The 19,599-nt window shown below is 34.2% G+C and overlaps 1 protein-coding gene across 1 annotated transcript; it reads right to left on the bottom strand.

Annotated features, from left to right (window-relative positions):
- Nucleotides 1–16,188: 16,188 nt before the first annotated feature.
- LOC133171889 (uncharacterized) lies at nucleotides 16,189–18,889 on the bottom strand. Its single transcript, XM_061306679.1, has 6 exons — nucleotides 18,493–18,889; nucleotides 17,786–17,836; nucleotides 17,385–17,459; nucleotides 17,192–17,233; nucleotides 16,941–17,009; nucleotides 16,189–16,815 (listed from the first exon to the last, which is right to left on the bottom strand). The coding sequence occupies exons 1-6, from the start codon at nucleotides 18,887–18,889 to the stop codon at nucleotides 16,598–16,600; spliced, it is 852 nt and encodes a 283-aa protein (XP_061162663.1). The 3' UTR covers nucleotides 16,189–16,597.
- Between the last annotated feature and the right edge of the window lie 710 nt (nucleotides 18,890–19,599).

Below are 19,599 nucleotides of genomic sequence, written 5' to 3' on the forward strand. Positions count from 1 at the left end.
ACTCTTATTATATCATATGCAACTGTTATGAAAATCATGAAAAATACTAATGATGGAATTTACTTTCAAAAATTGTCTTTGATATTATAAATTATTAAATCTTTTAATTTTTATTTTAAATGATCATTCACTGCAGGATGGGTCAGGCATCCTGTAAAAAAAATCAACCTGGAGGTAATGTGGATGGACTCTTTAGATGTGGTTTTGCCTCCGGTTGAATATGATCGGTTTATGTATTTATAAAATCATCATTATAAAATCCAAATATAATATTTCAAAAACTACAGTTATTATCACTATTATTATTATGCGCCCGGATCGATAGATCGTGGGCGCATATTGTTTTTGTCCTGTCTGTCTGTTTGTCTGTCTGTTGTCAACTTTAACCTTCACCATAACTTTTGAACCATGAGAGAGAGAGAGACTTCATATTTGGTATGCATACTCCACTCATTAAGTTCTTTCAAATGACACCAAGGTCAATGACCTTATGACCTTGACTGTGACCTATATGCTAAAAATAGCTTTTTCGAACTTTGTTGCCGCCGGGTGCATAGTGTTTCACAAACACATCTTGTGTCCTAATTGTCTTTTTCCTATCTAAACTGCATGTGTGTTATTTTACCACTGACCAATATTTTTCTTTGTATTTAATATCATAATTTTTCAAATTTTAATATGATTTACTGTATGTGTTTTTAAAAAAGTAGGCTTCATATTTTAGCGGCTTTGGCTCAGACAACAATGCGCTATTTTATGAATACCGCTAATAAATCATTTATACATACAATACACGGCACGGATATGTGTAGCGCTAATTCATGATTACGCCAACAACTCCATACACAGTGATTGCGTTAAATTTTGAATACGCCAATTTAATGAATTTATGTACACGTACAGTATGTTCTCAGAAAATGAAAATTGTATAAAGATACATGTCCATAATATTTACATTATTCACAATTGAAATTTTAAAAATGTTTAATTTTTTCAAATATACATGTACTATGGTATATTCGACAATTTATGATGAAATAAATTACCAATCCAGGGAGCTCCTGGCAGGTATCTACGGAGGGCTTCTGCAGAAGTGTTGCCTCAGAAACATGTTGTATGTTATTGAAAATAGATATATTAAAAAAACAAATTAGTTAATGTTTGTTTTTAAATTCTGTTGAAAATTCATTATGGATTAGAATTAACCTTCCCGACATCATTTTACGTAAATTACATGATATTTTGGTTTTTTTCCAAACCTATTTGTCCCCAGGTTTCTTTTTTTGGGTATATTTTATACAGTGTAAAGGTGTAAGATTTTTTGACTCTTAATTCAGATAAATCTTCACTTTCGTAATCAATCAAGCTTTTAGCTCACCTGATCCGAAGTTTCAAGTGAGCTTTTCTGATCAAAATCTGTCCGTTGTCTGTCGTCGTAATCTTTTTACAATTTCATCTTCTTCTGCAGAATCACTGGGCCAATTTCAACCAGACTTATTACAGAGTGTTCTTGGGTAAAGGGAATTCAAGTTTGTTAAAATGAAGGGCCACATCCAGTCCCAAGGGGGAAATAATTAAGAAAAAGTAAAAATTGGTTGGGGTCATTTGAAAATCTTCTCAAGAACCAATGGGCCAGACATGATGAAACTCAAGTGAAAACTTCCTGACATAATTTAGATTCAAGTTTGTTCAAATCATGACTCCCGGGGGTAGGGTGGGGCCACATTGGGCGATCAAAGTTTAATGTAGGAACATTCTTTTAAAATCTTCTCAACAACAGCAAAGCTATGAATTGATTGGTCATATTTATATGGAAGCATTCTAAGGTAGTGTGGATTCAATTTTTTTTCAAATCATGTTCCCCGGAGGAAGGAGGGGCCATAAAATAAGATCAAACATAAAGAAAACATCTTGAAAAATCTTCTTAGCCATGATTTGTCAAAGAAATATGGAAGGATCCTCAGGTAGTGTATATTAAAGTGTGAGCATATCATGATCTTTCAAAATCTTTAAAAGCAATGATTAGTCAAAGAATTGTGGTAGTATCCTCACTGTGTATCGATTAAAGCGTGAAAAAATCATGCCCCCCTTCTTCCGGGGGGGGGGGGGGGAGCGTATTTGATACAACTTATATATTTAATCTTTTCAATACGGAACTGGTTTCTGCTTTTTCAAGGCCAGCCTGCTCGGGTGAGCGATATGGCCCACGGGCTTCTTGTTTTTACTTTCGATTTAAAAAAATGACTCTGATTTAATAATAATTTTCATTATAAGATAATAAGTTTTTATCTCTCTTAGACAGTACTCCTCCCTGCATAACCAATTTCAATTAACGGAAGAATAACTGTATCTCATATTTATCGTCTATCCCCTGACCCCTCGAGGCTAAATTTACTGTGTGAGAAGTGTGCTTTCTAATTTATGTATCTGCATGTATTAAATCAACAAAGGTATATTGTGCATGCACTGAAAATGTACATTCCAAAAGCAAGAGATCTAAAATGAAATTAGTATTCAAACGAAGTGCTTATAGTTCCAAAATTTGTCGTTTTTAAGTCGATAAATAAAAAAAAATTCGCCTATTTGGCATCTTATGGTTAGATATTACAAGTATTAGGCGCCAATGGAAATTTCTGAAAAAGTTAAACGTTGTCATAATGATTAACCCCCCCCCCCCCCCATTCAATACTGGAGCGTAAATTGTACCGATATAGCTCATCTTCAGATACCGTTTGAACTTTTTTGAACATCGTCTAAATCAATTCGTTTCTGTATAGGTAGATAAGCTGTAAAAAAGATTAACCATAGCAAATGAGCATCTGAAAAGGCTGTTATGATAGAGGGAATAACAAAAACGTCAGACTGTTTGGTTATACAGTGAGTCCGTTTTCCGTTTAAACATGTTATAATTGACTTAAATAATTAATTATCTTAAGGACCTCTAAATGTGTAGATGTAGCAAATGTTTGACACATGCTAAAAACATCTTTAAACAAGAAAAAAAAACTGTTGCCATAAAACAGACTTATAAACTTAGATGTTTAAAACTTGCAATATCCAAATGAATTACATCATATAAGCATGGAGTTTACTCAGGAGTAAATAATAAAAAATGTAATAAACTTAATACATATTCAAACCTTTAATTTTTGTTTTCTGTTTAGTGTTCAGAATTTCATAAGTATACACATTTTTCAAAATTTAAGTAGGTGATCCATTAAAATTAAGCTTAAACTTCTCCTCCTAGATACCCAGAGGTAAAATTGGTTTTATTTTTAAAATCTTTGTTTTAAACTTTGTTCAAGCTTCAGAAAATAAAGATTTGTTTTATTGGAAATCCAGGATCTTCAATAGTAAAGAAAAATGATTATAGCCACATTCTATAACATGTTAAAATTACATAATTTTTTTTATATCAAGGAGCAAAAATTTAGAAGTTTTCAATACTTTTTTTTATTGAGCTCCTACCTCTGTAACTCTAGCAAATTGGAGACATGATTTTTATCAATGTTTTTCTTTACCTATAAATGCTTCAAGCACATTTGTTTATAATTGCTTTATCTGCTTTACAGAAAAATGATAATTGTTTACAGACCCCCCCCCCCCTCTCCCCTGCCCGACTCATGAGAAGCTAAAAAGTACAGAAATTTGTAGACTTGTACATGTATCAAGTTTGAATTTAAAAAAAACATAGGCAGAGTCCTGATAACAGTTGTGTTGTTTAGTTCCCAATGAATCAAATTTAGGAAAAGAAAACTTGAAGTTTTTTTAAAAGTCTATATAGAATACTTAAGGTTTTGTCAAAGGTCAAGACGTCCAAAAATTTATTTTTACAGTAGTCCAAAAACTATGTGAGGTATAAAGTTAAAACTTTTACAGTTTATAAATATATCATTGATTAACAGATAGAAAGTATCACTTGAAAACAAATCTTTAAAAAAAATATTTTTTGAGAAAAAAAAATTCAAAAAAATTTGCATATTTTAAAAAAAAATGCACCTGCTTAATTCTGCACTTTTAGTGAAAACCATCATTGTAAAAATAATACATGTTTATCAATGAAGGGCAAGTTGGACGTGAATGGTCTCTGAAAGGCTGTTATTGAAAGCATGACATGTATAAAGACAAGACCCCTATAAAACCCGCCATTTGCAATGTACTTTCGGTTTCAAATCTTAACATTTGGACAAAATAAACAGGGAAAACAACTTTCCAGAGACTATCGAAGTCCAACTTGCCCTTCATTGATAAACATATATTGTTTCTGCGATGATGTCTGTCACTTAAAGTACGGAATTAATTAGGTGTATTTTTAGAAAATATATGCATTTTTTTTTTTAAAGAATTTTTCTCGATAAATATTTTTTTTTAAGTATTTGTTATCAAGTGATACTTTCTGTCTGTTAATCTATCTATTAGTAGAATACAAATTAATAGAGCGCTGGCCAGGACCATAACACTTGACCAAATGGTCCTGATGTTCAAAAATCTGGTAAAAATATCCTTGCGTATTAAAACTTTTATTCTGTTTGCCTTCGATTTGCCAAGGAGCAGAGAAGATTTTCAAAGAAATAATGCATTTTCACTACAGAGTCAACACAGCCCTATCCTAACACTAAAACCAATGTCCCAGGGTCATGAAATTCACAAATTTTGGTACCCTCATCATCATAACTATGCACTTAGTTGAAGATTTTCAAAGAATTAACACATTTTCATTATATAATCAATATACCCCCCCCCCCTTCCAGCGAAACTCCAAAACCTGGGACCACAAGTTTTTAAAAAAAATTAAGAAACACAGTTGTTCATCATAGCTATGAACTTTGTTTATCTGCTCAACACTAAGGGGCAGACAGGATTATTTAACAGAAATAATGCATTTTCAATATTTTATCAAAGAAATTATGCTTTTCACTATATTATCAATAGACCCCCCCCCCGGGGAGGGGAGGGGGCATGAAATTTACAAATTTAGAAAAGGCATCATTGCTTATCATAACCATGCACTTAGTTTGTATAAATAATACCCTGGAGAAGAGAATATTTTCAAAGAAATAATGCATTTTCACTATATAATCTATATGCCCCCCCCCCCCTCTAGCACCAGAACCTCTGAACCTGGGACCATAATTTCACAATTTTGGTAGAGGGCCCAATGCTTATTACAATCCTGCCAACAGTTTGACTGCTTGGTGTCCAGGAGTAAAGAAGATTTTTAAAGATTGCATCAATTTTGGTGGTTTTAGCCCCACCCCTCGGGCCCCAGGGGGCAGGGACCATGAAATTCACAATTTTTGTTCCCCTTCACCCATAGATGCTATATGCCAAAATTGGTTGAGATTGGTTTAGCGGTTTTGGAGAAGAAGTTGAAAATCTTCAAAAGTTAACGCACAACGACGGACGAAAACAGATAGCAATAGGTCACCTACAATTAGAAATATAATATATACATATTATATAATATATATACAATCTTGTTTGCAGCTGAGTCATGACACATTTATTAGTATATAGGTCATGACCCATGGAGATCATCCATTCCCCCTAAAGCTGGAAAAATGGTCAACTACCTATATAAAAAAAAAAAAAAAAAAAAAAAAAAAAAAAAAAAAAAAATTGAAAGCAATAACTTTGGTTGCAATGAAATTCAATCCTGACAATATTCTTGTAATGTTTATTTGTCAAATTATTGACATATTTAATGAGAAATTTTACAGCCACAATTTTCTTGATAAATAAAATTAATTACATGTACCTGTACTTTTGCTTTCTTTAATGGGGAAAATACATTCAAATAAAGTTTCCAGCTTTTTTATTTTTTAGAATGCCCTTAAAATACTTAAAATTAATAATCAAATATTGTCATACACTGTAGAGTTGCAGTTTTCATATCAAAGGACAGATTACTGTAGACTAACTGCAAAAAAGTACCATGGAATTAGAATTGTAGAGAGGGTTCCTGAAATTATGTTTTCTTGCATTTTTGTCAGGAACAATAAAGTTGTAAGATTGTAGGTATTGCCTTGAATTAAGCCCCACCCTTTTTAAAAAAACTTGATTGATATAAAAATAAAGCCTCAGGTGGGTTTGGAACTTCATGAATAGAGTGTCCTTGGGTAGAGGGTATGCAGTGACCTTGAATCAATATTCAAGGTCGGAAAGTTTCTTTGCACAAGAAAACCTTGTTCAGAGTTTTGTCTTCCCTCCCCTTGGCCTTACCTGGCTCAGACTTTACCCATGGGGTACCCATGGGTTGAGGAAGTTCAAGGACTTGACCAATTTTTTTCAAGCAAAGGTCAAGGTCAAAGTAGACTCCTTGTGTAAAATCCTTTATTAGAGCATATTTTATTTTCCCTTGGCTCTTTTGGGCTCATATTCATCCACAGAGTACTCTTGGGTAAAGGTCATGTAGTGACATTGAACCAATTCCCTAGATTAAAGGTCAAGGTCAGAAAATCTCTTTGCAAAAAAAAAAAAAAAAAAAAAAAAAAAAAAAATCCAGAGCATAAGTTCTTTCTAATTTTTATAGATGAAAGGTCAAAGTCAGAAAACTCTATGTACAATCCTTGTCAAGGGTTTATTTTTTTCTCCCCTTGGTCCTACCTGGATCAAAATTAATTTTCTAGGTTGGTTGTCAAGTTCATAGAAAACCTCTATAAATAAATTTCTTGATCATTTTCCTTCCATTCAAGTCACACAAAAAAACTACAACTGAGTTTGAGTTCGAGGCCTAAATCCGTTACAAAATACATGCATATGACTGTCTTCATATTTTGAGTATGCAGAAATGAACTAAATTATATTTGAAAATTACTCACATAGACCCTCACCTGACTTGTTGTAGACGGGTAAATATACCCACAGGGCATAATTACCCTACACGGGCCCGTTCAAAATTGGACTAGGCAGGATAAAATCATCTTTATCATAATTAAAATAACAACAATCACTCTACGAGTTAATTTTTCTTATAAAATGTTGTATGTTGTTAAACCTTTCCCTTGCATCAATGTGGTCCCTCCCTTTGCTCAGTACCAAACCTCATGGTACTTAAAAAAGTTTTCCAACATATACTTATCCTGAGCATCCCCCAAAGATGAAATGGGACCATAAGAGGGGATAAAAGTTTTACATGGGAACATAGAAGAAAAAAATATCTTTTAAAACAAGATGTGTTTGTGAAACACTGATGCCCCCGTATGGCAGCTTATGGCGAAGGTTAAAGTTTCTCAAATGCAAGTCAAAATCCAGGCCAAAAGATAAAAAATGTTGATACCCAAAGAAAGGTCTTGTCTCCAGGAATACACCTGTGAAATTTGAAAGACCTAGATACAACTGTTCAAAAGTTATGGCCAAGGTTAAAGTTTTTTCAATAAAAGTCAAACGTCAAGGTCAAGGTCAAAGTGGTTGGTATCCAAAGGAAGATCTTGTCACAAGGATTACATATGTGAAGTATGAAAGCCCTAGCATCAACCATTCAAAAGTTTCGGCCAAGGTTAAAGTTTTTCAAAAGTAGGTCAAACTCCTAGGTCAAGGTCAAAGGGTCAAAGTGGTTGGTATCCAAAGGAAGGTCTTGTCACACGGATTACATATGTGAAGTATGAAAGCCCTCTAGCATCAACCATTCAAAAGTTATGGCCAAGGTTAAAGTTTTTCAAAAGTAGGTCAAACTCCTAGGTCAAGGTCAAAGGGTCTAAGTGGGTGGTATCCAAAGGAAGGTCTTGTCACATGGATTATTTATGTGAAGTATGAAAGCCCTAGCATCAACCATTCAAAAGTTATGGCCAAGGTTAAAGTTTTTCAAAAGTAGGTCAAATTCCTAGGTCAAGGTCAAAGTGGTTGGTATCCAAAGGAAGGTCTTGTCACAAGGATTACATATGTGAAATATGAAAGCCCTAGCATCAACCATTCAAAAGTTATGGCCAAGGTTGAAGTTTTTCAAAAGTAGGTCAAACTCCTAGGTCAAGGTCAAAGGGTCAAAGTGATTGATATCCAAAGAAAGGTCTTGTCACAAGGAATACACATGTGAAGTTTGAAACCCTAAGCACCAACTGTTCAAAAGTTATGGCCAAGGTTTAAGTTTTTCAAAAGTAGGTCAAACTCCAAGGTCAAGGTCAAAAGGTCAAAGTTGTTGGTATCCAAAGGAAGGTCTTGTCACAAAAAATACACATGTGAAGTTTGAAACCCCAAGCACCAACTGTTCAGAAGTTATGGCCAAGGTTAAAGTCTCATAAAATTTTGCAAAAGTGGGTCAAACTCCAAGGTCAAGGTCAAAAGGTCAAATATGATGGTACCCAAAGAAAGGTCTTGTCACAAGAAATACACATGTGAAATATGAAAGTCATAGCTCCAACCAATCAAAAGTTATGGGCAAGGTTAAAGTTGACAACAGACAGACAGACAAACAAACAGACAGACAGGACAAAAACAATATACCCCCGGGATCTTTCGATCCGGGGGCATAAAAATCTTTTCAAGAACCACTGGCAAGAGCAATGGAAACTTATGTGAAAGCTTCATTACATACATGTACATGTAGTGTGGAATCAAAATTGTTCTCACAAAACATAACTCCTTCGATTTTTTGCAATTTAATGAGACTGCACAGAGAGATTTAACTAAGATACATAATTAATTATGTTTATCTTATTTGATTTTATGAATAGTGTTGCAATTGTTACTAAAATAGATACAGTCAAACCTCGCTATCTCAAAGTAGATGGGACCAATATTAAAGTTTGAGATAGCTGATGATTTGAGATAACCTTGAAATTATATTCGACCATCATTTGACACCCAGGGTAAAAATAAAAATTTTCTAAAATCTTTTTGCACATCTACAGAACATCACCACCCATCTCCCGAAAGATAATTAGGCTACTGTGTAGAATGTAACAGGATTTCTGGGAACCAGGGGCTTTGAATAAAAAAAAACGTCATTTTTCGACCCCTATTTGATTCCTAGGGTGAAAATGAAAATTATGAAACCTTATTGCACATCTACAGGACACTATCAACCATCTCCCAAGAGATGATTAGGCTTCTGTGTAAAATGTAAGAGATGTTCAGGGAACCAGAGGCTTTTTACATAAAAAATGTCATTTTTCGGCCTCCATTTAACCCCCAGGGTGAAAATGAAAATTCCGAAAGCTTATTGCACATCTACAGGACACCACCAACCATCACCCAAAAGATGATTAAGCTACTGTGTAAAATGTAAGAGGAGTTCGGGGAACCAGGGGCTTCTTGCATTAAAAAAAACGTTATTTTTCGAATCCCAGAGTGAAAATGAAAATTCCAAAACCTTATTGCACATCTACAGGACACCGCCAACCATCTCTCAAAATAGGCTAGTATGTAAAATGTAACAGGAGTTCAGGGAACCAGGGGCTTTTTGCATTAAAAAAACGCCATTTTTCGACCTACATTTGACCCCCAGGGTGAGAATGAAAATTTTGAAACCTTATTGCACATCTACAGGACACCACCAACCATCTCCCAAAAGATGATTAGGCTACTGTGTAAGATGGAAGAGGAGTTTGAGGAAGAAGAAAGTGTGACAAAGGGACGGACGGACATGAGTAACAACAATATACCTGAACTTTCTTTAGAAAGTGCGGGTATAACTAATCCCGAAATCTCGGTTATCTCAAAGTTAACGCTCGGTCCCGTCCAGATAACGAGGTTTTACTGTATTTAGCTAGGAATAATCAAAATTTTTTACTTTTAAAAACAGAAGGTCAGGTTTATTTAATCGGGACATTTCGCTTTCAGAAAAACAACGAATCATTTTATTAATCTTTTTAGACATATTTCGGACGTGTAGACAAACGGAGAAAAGCAAAAACTATTTCCAATTTTTTGTCAGATGCATTAGTGGAACAAATACTTTTTTGAGAAAGAAAACTATTTTTTCTGTTACTTAAATATCTCGGACTTCAATTTTCCGTGACAATGTCTTGCAGTTAATTAAGGGAAATTTTTTTCTGTCCATTTTATGAATAATTTTATCTATTCAGTGGCCAGAAATGCTTGCCTCATATACAACAAAACTGTTCTCCATGTTATTTTTGTCGTAATTGGCTGTCAGAAATTATCATAATAAATGCTTAAATTTAAGTAATGTTGCACTTTTTTGGGAAACATCATCTGTACAATTGCATCTGAAATATAGGTGCATAGAATATTTCCAATATATTTGTACATAAAGAGTCTACATTTATTTACTGACAACAAGTTTCGTTTTTCTTCCTTTTCAGTTTTTTTCTGGGAAACAATGCAGATTTAGATTTATTATGATGATATTAACAGCAATTTACTTATAAATACATTACATGTATCTTTCAATTAATGACATAATTTTCAAATTTAATTATCTATGAGTTATGACGTCATGAATTTGGCATTATTCCCATTTCATAAAAATTTTATCCAGAATGACTAACAATTTAAATGTGTTTTTCAATATTTCGAATATATAAAATAGAAAAATCGACGATCCAAAAACTACTAGTTCATTATGATTGATATTTTTCTGAAGTTTATGTACGCGTTTTACTTTCTTGGATCGATGGCTAGGTTGATATTTTTCTCTCTTTTTTTTGTATTATGTACCATAGTCTTCTAAAGTACCTTTTTTAAATTCATGTCGGAGTAAAACTGTATAAGGATCGTTTATGAAAGTAATCATGGCAACACAGTTCACTGAAATAAAAAAAAGAAAACACCGATACCTAGCTTTATTCGACTTCGTGTAGTCTACTTGGTCTACTTGTGAATCAACTGATATTAAAATCGCACCGATACTGTAATGAGTAGTAGAGTTTGACATATACATGTAAGTTACCTAACTTGTCACCTTCTTTCAAGTTCTGAGTTTCCTTATGGAAAGATCTCTGGTTTTACATCTGATAAATGAATACTTAATTTAGAGAAGTTTGAGTTTGTTTTTTTTTTAATCATAATTTGCTCTAAAATTTCTGTAAGCGTAGCCGTCTGATTAAATAAAACAATTCTACTCACTAAATAAGAAACAAATACATGTTGTATAATGCGACACACACACAAAAAAAAAACAAACAAACAAAAACGTGACCTTATTTTCGTTCGCATATTGTTCAGATCAGATCGCCGGTTATAGACGTGTTTAAATAGATAAAATAATTTTTATACTATTTTTTTTCCATAAGCCAAATCCATGAATTATCTCATGATCAGCAATATGATTTTGAAATTGTTTTCCTCTTTTATAATTAGTGATAAAAACCTCTATATATTTATACCGACTGCTATGCTCCTCGCGTTTTTGTTCATTTTTGGTTACAGTTGCATAGTTATTAAATTCTTTTAAAACAAAATTTAAAGGGACGATCTTCATTTGATACAAAATGTAGCCAACCCGATCTTAATTTGATACAATCTGGTTACAAATAAAACGTCGCTGATAATGCATTATTTTAAAAGTGAAAAAAAAAAAATCGGTGCGCCGACCACCTATTCTTGAAACTCTTTAAATGCCGTTTTCGTATGCAAACGAAATTACTACCATGTGCGTAGCTTCCATTGTGGCAACGGGGCAACTGCCTCACTAGAATTTTCAGCACCACCACTTCCCAGAATTTAATAACACATTGCAGAAAATATTTAATTTGATTTTAAAACTAATGATACGAAAAAAAAAACCCAGACAACAGACAGTTTCTGTTCACAATATACTTGCCAGATTTGCTGGATTCAAACGACGCCGAATTCAATCAAAATGTGCATGGTAGTCTAAAAATATACAGCTTCCTACTAGCTTGGGCTAGTGGGTTAACCCTTTAGCTCAATTGGTAGAGCACTGGACTGGCAAGCCAGAGGCCATGGGTTCAATCCCCAGCAGAGGCACATACATGTCTCTGTTACATTTGGCGCCCACGTTGGGACCCGGGTGTTCTCTGGCAGGTGAAAGTGATTGCCCCCAGAACTTCGCCCCACAGGTGTCGGCACTCCAAAAAGAGATGAGGACATCTCATCATCTGGAGGGGGACAATGTGGTAGTGTCAGATACACAGCTTCCTACTAGCTTGGGCTAGTGGGTTAACCATTTAGCTCAATTGGTAGAGCACTGGACTGGCAAAACAGAGGTCCCGGATTCAATCATCAGCAGAGGCACATACATGTCTCTGTCACAAATTTTTTAAAAAATGCATTGAATTGAATATGAATTTATCTTCGAATGTGTTAGAAGTTTCAAAAAACATTTTTATTGCATTTTCAACAGTGAAATACTGTAATTTATTTACTCTATCAATTACCTTTGAAATATGTAGTATCATATGCCTGCTGAAGTTTTCAATAATGAACTCGTTAAGATTACGAAATTTCTGTTCAGGACAAGTATGATTTTTACATTCTTAAACCCAAAAATTTGTTTTCCGTGTGTGTGTGTGGGGGGGGGGGGGGGGGCTTCGCCCCCTCAACCCCCAACCAGAGCTCTACCCTGGAACTGCTTAAAGCATAAGGCAGCCCCCAGAGCCCCCGGCCGCAATCGTTTTGCCTCACTAGAATTTTAAGTCAAGCTACGCCCCTGACTACGTCATAGCATTAAGCCAAACTATCAAAAATATCATTTCCCAACATTGTGCAAAATTAGACAAATTTTGGTCAGGTACTTCATGAGATACTGAAAAAGTTCTTGATTTTCTGGGACAACCCTCGGCTCGTAAATAGATTTCATCATTAGACATCTTATGTGAATCAAATCTGGCTGACAGGAACACAAACACAAGTACAATTAAGATTTCAGATATCTTGCTGCATTTGAATTTATGAAGATTGATGATTTATATGTGAAATTTATAGGGCCTATGTAAATCTTTTTATCTGAATAGCTCAAATGTGATGGAGCATACTGTGATTGTTCTACTTGGTAATATGTTTGTTTATGTGTTTTATCTCTTCATCAACATTTGAATCACGATACCTTTTAATACCATTGATCCGGAATGTACATGTATTCGTGCTTGTTCTGTATATTATAATTAGACAATAAAGTACGGAAACTTCCATTCAGTTCATCCATACGTAGAGTCCAATAAAACGACAATTAAATAACAATCAGCCCTTTCAAAAACAACCGTCACTCAAAGACTTGCACTTTTCACATAATTGTAATTATATGAAACCGAAAATATTGTGAAGAGATGTTCTGTACCTGTCTTCATATGCAAACATACCTCTGGACTGGGTTGCTCAAAACATTGGTTAAATTTAACCACTGGTTAAGTCAGCTGGATTGAGTTGCTCAAAACTCTGGTTAAGTTTAACCACTGGTTAAATCTCTTATCCAGCGGTTAATTTCTAACCATTGGTTAAATTCCATTGCTCAAAATTTGTCCACTGGTTAAAGTTACTTGTCCAAAGGTTAATTTCATCTAACCACTGGTTAACTTTAGCACACCTAAGGGAGCTGTGCTAACTGTTAACCAGTGGTTAGTTATGGCTGCAAGGTTAGTCTTCGATTCCAACTTTGGCAGACGACAAAGAAAAGAAAGGGTATATAGACATTTCCATCACAATTTTGAAGAGGGGGAATTTTCATCTAGGTACAGATTTTCTAGAGAAACAGTAGCAGAAATTACATATATGCTGGAGCCGTATCTGTGCCGCCCAACACTGCGTTCTTATGCAATGACTGCACATGAACAAGTTTTAATGGCACTGAGATATTATGCGACTGGGGACAAAATGACAACAATTGGGGATACCATGGGTTTCCATGTTTCTAGCGTGTCCAGGAGTGTTAGGGATGTGTCAGCCGCACTGTGTGACATTGCTCCACAATATATCAAATGGCCCACAGATCCAGCAGAGAAGATGACCATTAAGCAGGGATTTTACTCCATTGCCTCATTCCCTGGAGTTATCGGGGCTGTAGATGGGACTCATATTCGAATCCAGTCCCCGAGAGAATATGAACATACCTATGTTAATAGAAAGGGGTTTCACTCCATAAATGTCCAGGGAATATGTGACCATACAGGTAATCTTAGAGCTGTGATATTTTACCAACGATACATTTTCCTCATTAGAAAACCCCCTCTTCTTCAATTCAATAATGGCCAAATGCCTGGAAGTACATGTGTAGGGTGAAAGTTTGAAAATGGTAATATTTCCATACGAGTTAAATATTCAAAGGTAAAGTGATAGACTGCGAATCAATAAATCCTTTTACTACTACAAATATAATAAGTTACATGTAACATACATGTAGTTAATATATCTAACTAGTGGTACCGCGAGCAGTAAACTCACTGAATGATACCCCCCCTATAAATATATATGGCGAAAGTCCATGTTTTGCTCTTGGGGACCCCAAATAATTGTCAAATAAAAATGTACAATAAGCCTCTCAAATGCACTTTATAACAAAGACTCTGTGAAAGTTTCATTAGATTTCATTCAGTGGTAGAGGAGGACTTGCAGATATGAAATGGGAACCACAAAGCATAACGGAGGTACAGACAGACGGACGGATGTACAGGATATGGACGGAAGTGGACAGACAAACAGACATAAATCCCTATCACTATTTACCCTCCCACGTCTCATGCAAATATAATTATGATATTTCAAACACATTTTTGAAAGTCACATTGCTGGTTTATTATAGGGAAATTTTTGAATGTTTCTGCAAAGTGGCCAGGTTCGAACCACGACTCTTTTATTTTCCGGAGTTCGGACATCGGCATTCATTTAGAAGGAAACCATCGGGGTATTGATGTGGACGGGGTTCTTTTGGGAGATAGTGGGTATGCCTGCAGTAGGTACTTACTTACGCCATACCTGCGGCCTAGTACAAGGTATATGCATGTACCATTACTGATGTCAATGAAATAAAATTCATGAATAACTAAATTACTTTTCATTTAGAAAACTGTGAGCACTGGAAAAATTTAGAAAAACAGCGATATAATGGAACACTAAATTGGGCTATATTCTATTCATTTTTTAAGTTTCATGAATAATAGTAAGCAGACGAAGTTACTTTAATTCCAAGTTTAATGCATTATTTGTAATGCTGTGTATATTCTTTTAAAATTCTACACTTAGAGCACAAATAAAGTACAATGATGCTCATGCAAAAACTAGGGGTGTCGTGGAAAGGTGTTTTGGTTGGTGGAAGAGGCGTTTTATAGTGCTTCATGAAGAAAATAAAGTAAGCATCTTACAAATGAAACAAACAAACAAAAAAATCACTGATCTTGCTATGAACCTTTCCAATATAGTACATTTTACACATTCTCCTGACTAAAAAGATGATAATTATTTCAGGTATTGAGTTTTAATTTTAATGTTTTCACAATTTTTTCTTTCACTTTTTTAAAATTTTGATTCTTCAATAAATTCTACATGCTACCTTACCTGAATAATAATAACTTACTCTATACATACCTTAAGATAACACATCTCCAAATAATTAGATAGTACAAAGTAATTTTAAGAAAATATTCTGTTTAATTTTTTAATAGTTTTTATTTTTGGGAGGGGGGGTGTTAAGACATAGGGGTATCCTACTCTCATGTTCTAAAAGTTTTGACTAGCTAGTTTAAGTGTAGTGGTACGGTATGGTACTAGTATCCCCTCCCCTGCCTCCTCATTCTAAGTGCCTGAAAGTACCGAGTACACTAATACATACTTCAGTATTTATAGGACCATTCTATTAAATTTTAATATTCATTGACATTTAGTTACAGTTTGCATTTACTTAAACATATTTTTACAAATATGTTTTTTTGTGTTAGTGTGAACCAGGGCGGGTTGCAAAGATAGCGGTGGCTTGTGCTGTACTGCACAATATAGCTCTTCAGAGACATGAGCCAATGGAAGATGATATTAATGGCCCAGGAGACAATGGGGGAAATGACGGAGCAGTGCAGGGTCCCATCAATGATAATGTCAGGAGATTTATCACAGAGCATTATTTCAACTGAGTGTTCTCAAAATTTGATGAAATTTTATTAATGCAGCTAAAAACTGAATATTTAGAAATGTCAACAGTTTTTCAAACTAAGAAATACAACACAGAGAAATTTCATTTTTAAAAATATAAATCAAGAACAAGATGCCTATGGACCACAAAGCTCACCAAAGACACTCTGACCTTATTCTTAGTTTATCAGCAGACCCCCCCCCCCCCTATATACTTCTGTATTTAACACTGATCCCCTATTGTAGTCTCATCCTACCCCAGGAGAAAATGATTTAAACAAACTTGGAACGGAAACTAAGTGGACCGACAGACCAACCGACAGACAGCAGAAAAACAATATACCCTCCCTTCTTCATAGGAGGGCTTACATAAAAATCATTAATGGTTCACTATTCGTATGAGAAGATTTTAAAACCCCCCCTTTCTTATTCCTACATAAATATTTGATTCCCCACTGTGACCCCATCCAACCCAAGGGTCCTCATTTGTTTTTTATAATTCTAATAATTCTGAATTTTTTTTAATATAGGGTAAAAAATTGGAAAGTTTAGAATGACAACGATGACAACAACAAAGTATGATTAGAAAAAGCACTGACTTTGGCTCATGTGTGCTAAAAATTTAGGGTTCATTTATATTGCTAGGTTCATGATTAGCAATGTCCATTTTAAGCTTCTTGATTTCAAGATCCACTTTTGTCTTCTGGAGCTTAATCAATTCCCTCTGTTCCTTAATTCTCTCTAAATCCTCAAGCAGAACACGTCTTTGAAGATCTGACACCTTTAATTGTAATTCTGAACTGCCTGTTTCAATAGGTTTCCTCTTTCTTTTCTCTTCAGCTGAATTATTCAATGAAAATATGTCACTGTAAAGCATGCATAATTGAAATATAAATTTAATTTTCATAATTCATCCATATGATATGGTCAATTAAATGTGAATGATAACATTTATGAAAGTGTACCTGAACAATCAGACTTTCTAACAGTTGTCCCTGAATTGGATATTGTTACATTGAATGCAACAGGTGATCCTGTATAAATTAAACCACAAGATAATTTATATTGTTAATTGCTGACACCAATAATGTAAACATAAACATATAATAAATGTATATATTTTTTGTTTAAATTCAAACAATATAAATTCATTTCAAGCATATTCTGTTTTCATATTTATCAATGAGCAATAAAACTTTATTAATCAAATCCATACCTGAAGAATTTTCAGGAAGTTCAATGATTTGTTGGCTCTCACCTGTGTATAAGTAACAATCATTTTAATCTACATTGCAATAAAATTTCCCATATCTCCAGCAGATTTTAAATTTCTTTGATTTAAATTCCTTTGGATGTTTATATTCAATGTTTCTATAAAATCAGATATATATTTACAAAAGTGTCAATACCATTAGATGCTAAGGTCTCAAGCCCACATCCATTATAGGTGTTGCATGAACTTGTATTGCATGAGATCTGTGATTCTGAAATTAAAACAAATAAATATTAAATATTTATATGTACAATTATTGTAAAAAGTAGTTTACATACATTTGATAGAGTTATAACTGGAGATTGAAATTTTTCAGTTTGAGTTTCAGTCTCAAAGCTGGATTTTTTTTTACAGTTTTTTTTAAGTGAAAGAAAGTGATAAGTATAGTGTATTAATGTTTCTCAAAAGTCAAATTAAATTTATTCAATAAAATAATTTTTAAACTACCCAAAACTATTAATAATAGTTTTTAATTTATTTAACTGGTTGTGTATTACATTATTAGATATATGTTCAGAATATATATGATTTGCTTACCAAGACCTTCATTAACACAGTCACTATCTTCAGGTTTAGGAACTGATTTCTCTGAAATTGTACATACATATAAATATTATAAAAAATGTCTACAATTTGTCTTCAAACAAACTGCCTACAGGGTAATTAAATTTTTTTTGTTGGATGTATATATTTTAAGTCTGTGAAAGATATAGTAAAAGCTTATAATTCAAATTAAATGAAATTTAATTTGACTTGTAGAAAACATTGTATGACAATAAAATTCTGACTAAAATTAAATAAAAGTGGTTCTAGTCTGTCCTTGATTTGTACTTTACTTTAATTTATTTGCCAGAAATAATTGTGCGTACATCGGCATGGAAAATCACCGACATTTGCACGGTGTAATGTCAAAGTGGTACGGACCGAATCATCATAGGAGCGAAATAGTTAATTTGACCATGACCTTTGTATTTGTTTTGGTGGATGCAGAAAGAATAAAAGCTTCTTATAGAATATGTTACAATGCATAGACAGTGTGCGGCGTTAGCAAAAAACGTAAAACTTGATCCCGTACGACTTTCAATGAATTCATCTAATATTTCTCACGGAAGTAAACGCCGTCGTTCCAGATTATAGTAAAATGCGAATTTCCTCGCCAGTTCATGCAGACGAAGGACCGAGTTGTGCCGAGATTTATGAAGACACAGAAAAATAATAAATAAAGGTTTGTCAAAATTACTTACCTGTTACATTAAATCCGCCAACCTCAATCCCACCTTGAAAGCCTGTGAAATTAGGGGAGTCCTCGTGAAGATCCAATATCTTTTGAGAAATGGCATCAAGAGGGGGATGAGGTGGCCCTCCACCAGTCTTTCTCCGATGAATCTTCTGGGTTACGTTATCCCCCTTTGCTTTTGAACAGGCCTTACGGTATTTCTCTTTGACCTGTTCAACGGTCCTATTTACACCACCCCGGGCATTAACAGCATCTGTGATGCTTTTCCACACACCTGCCTTCTTGGCATTTGTTATTTGATTAGTTTGTTTCGACTGAATAACATCTATATTCTCTTCAACCTTACTTATAATGAACAAAACATCATCAGTAGAGAAATTTTCACTTCTCTTTTTGGCAGCCATTGTTGACAGATGGACAAAGTATATTGCATTATGGGATACTATCCACTGGTTAAGTCATGCTAACCAATGGATAGTTAGCCTATGAACTAATTGCCCTTTGAGCAACAGAAATTTGACCAGTGGTTAAGTAGCCAATGGAAAATAAATTTGACCAATGGTTAGCTTAACCAGTGGTTAAATTTAACCAGAGTTTTGAGCAACCCAATCCTGATGGTTAAATTCTATATCCACTGGCCAACTAACCACTGGTCAAATATCTGCTGCGCAAAATAAAATTAGCCCCTGGTTAGTTAACCATAGGTTAAATGATTTAACCAGTGGTTAATATCCCAAAATGCATTACAATTGTCTACTTGTCAACCAAAAAAAATGGCTACCAAGGTAAATACTACATGAGGTAAAAGTGAGAAGTTATTGATGTTAAAAAGTGAGAAGTTATTGATGTTACTACTGTATTGAAAAAGTGGAGAAACACCCATAGATGAAACAGTAATCAACACTAAACAAACGGTTTAAGTCACAAAAAGTCATGAAAGCATAGGTTTGGCTAAAATTAAACTATGCTGTTAATAGAAGTGGAGGATCAAGAAGAACACAGAGTGGTATTAATAGGAAAATAAGCACCACGGCCAAGGTGGATAGTAGGCTGTGTAAAGACTGATGATGATGAGCACCATGTCCTCATTAAATCTAGTGTCAAAGAAAATGCA

Source organism: Saccostrea echinata, unplaced genomic scaffold, assembly GCF_033153115.1.
Source record: "Saccostrea echinata isolate AGI-Se365-2 ecotype Australia unplaced genomic scaffold, CSIRO_AGI_Sech_v1 ptg000054l, whole genome shotgun sequence".
In the NCBI taxonomy this organism is placed as follows: Eukaryota; Metazoa; Mollusca; class Bivalvia; order Ostreida; family Ostreidae; genus Saccostrea; species Saccostrea echinata.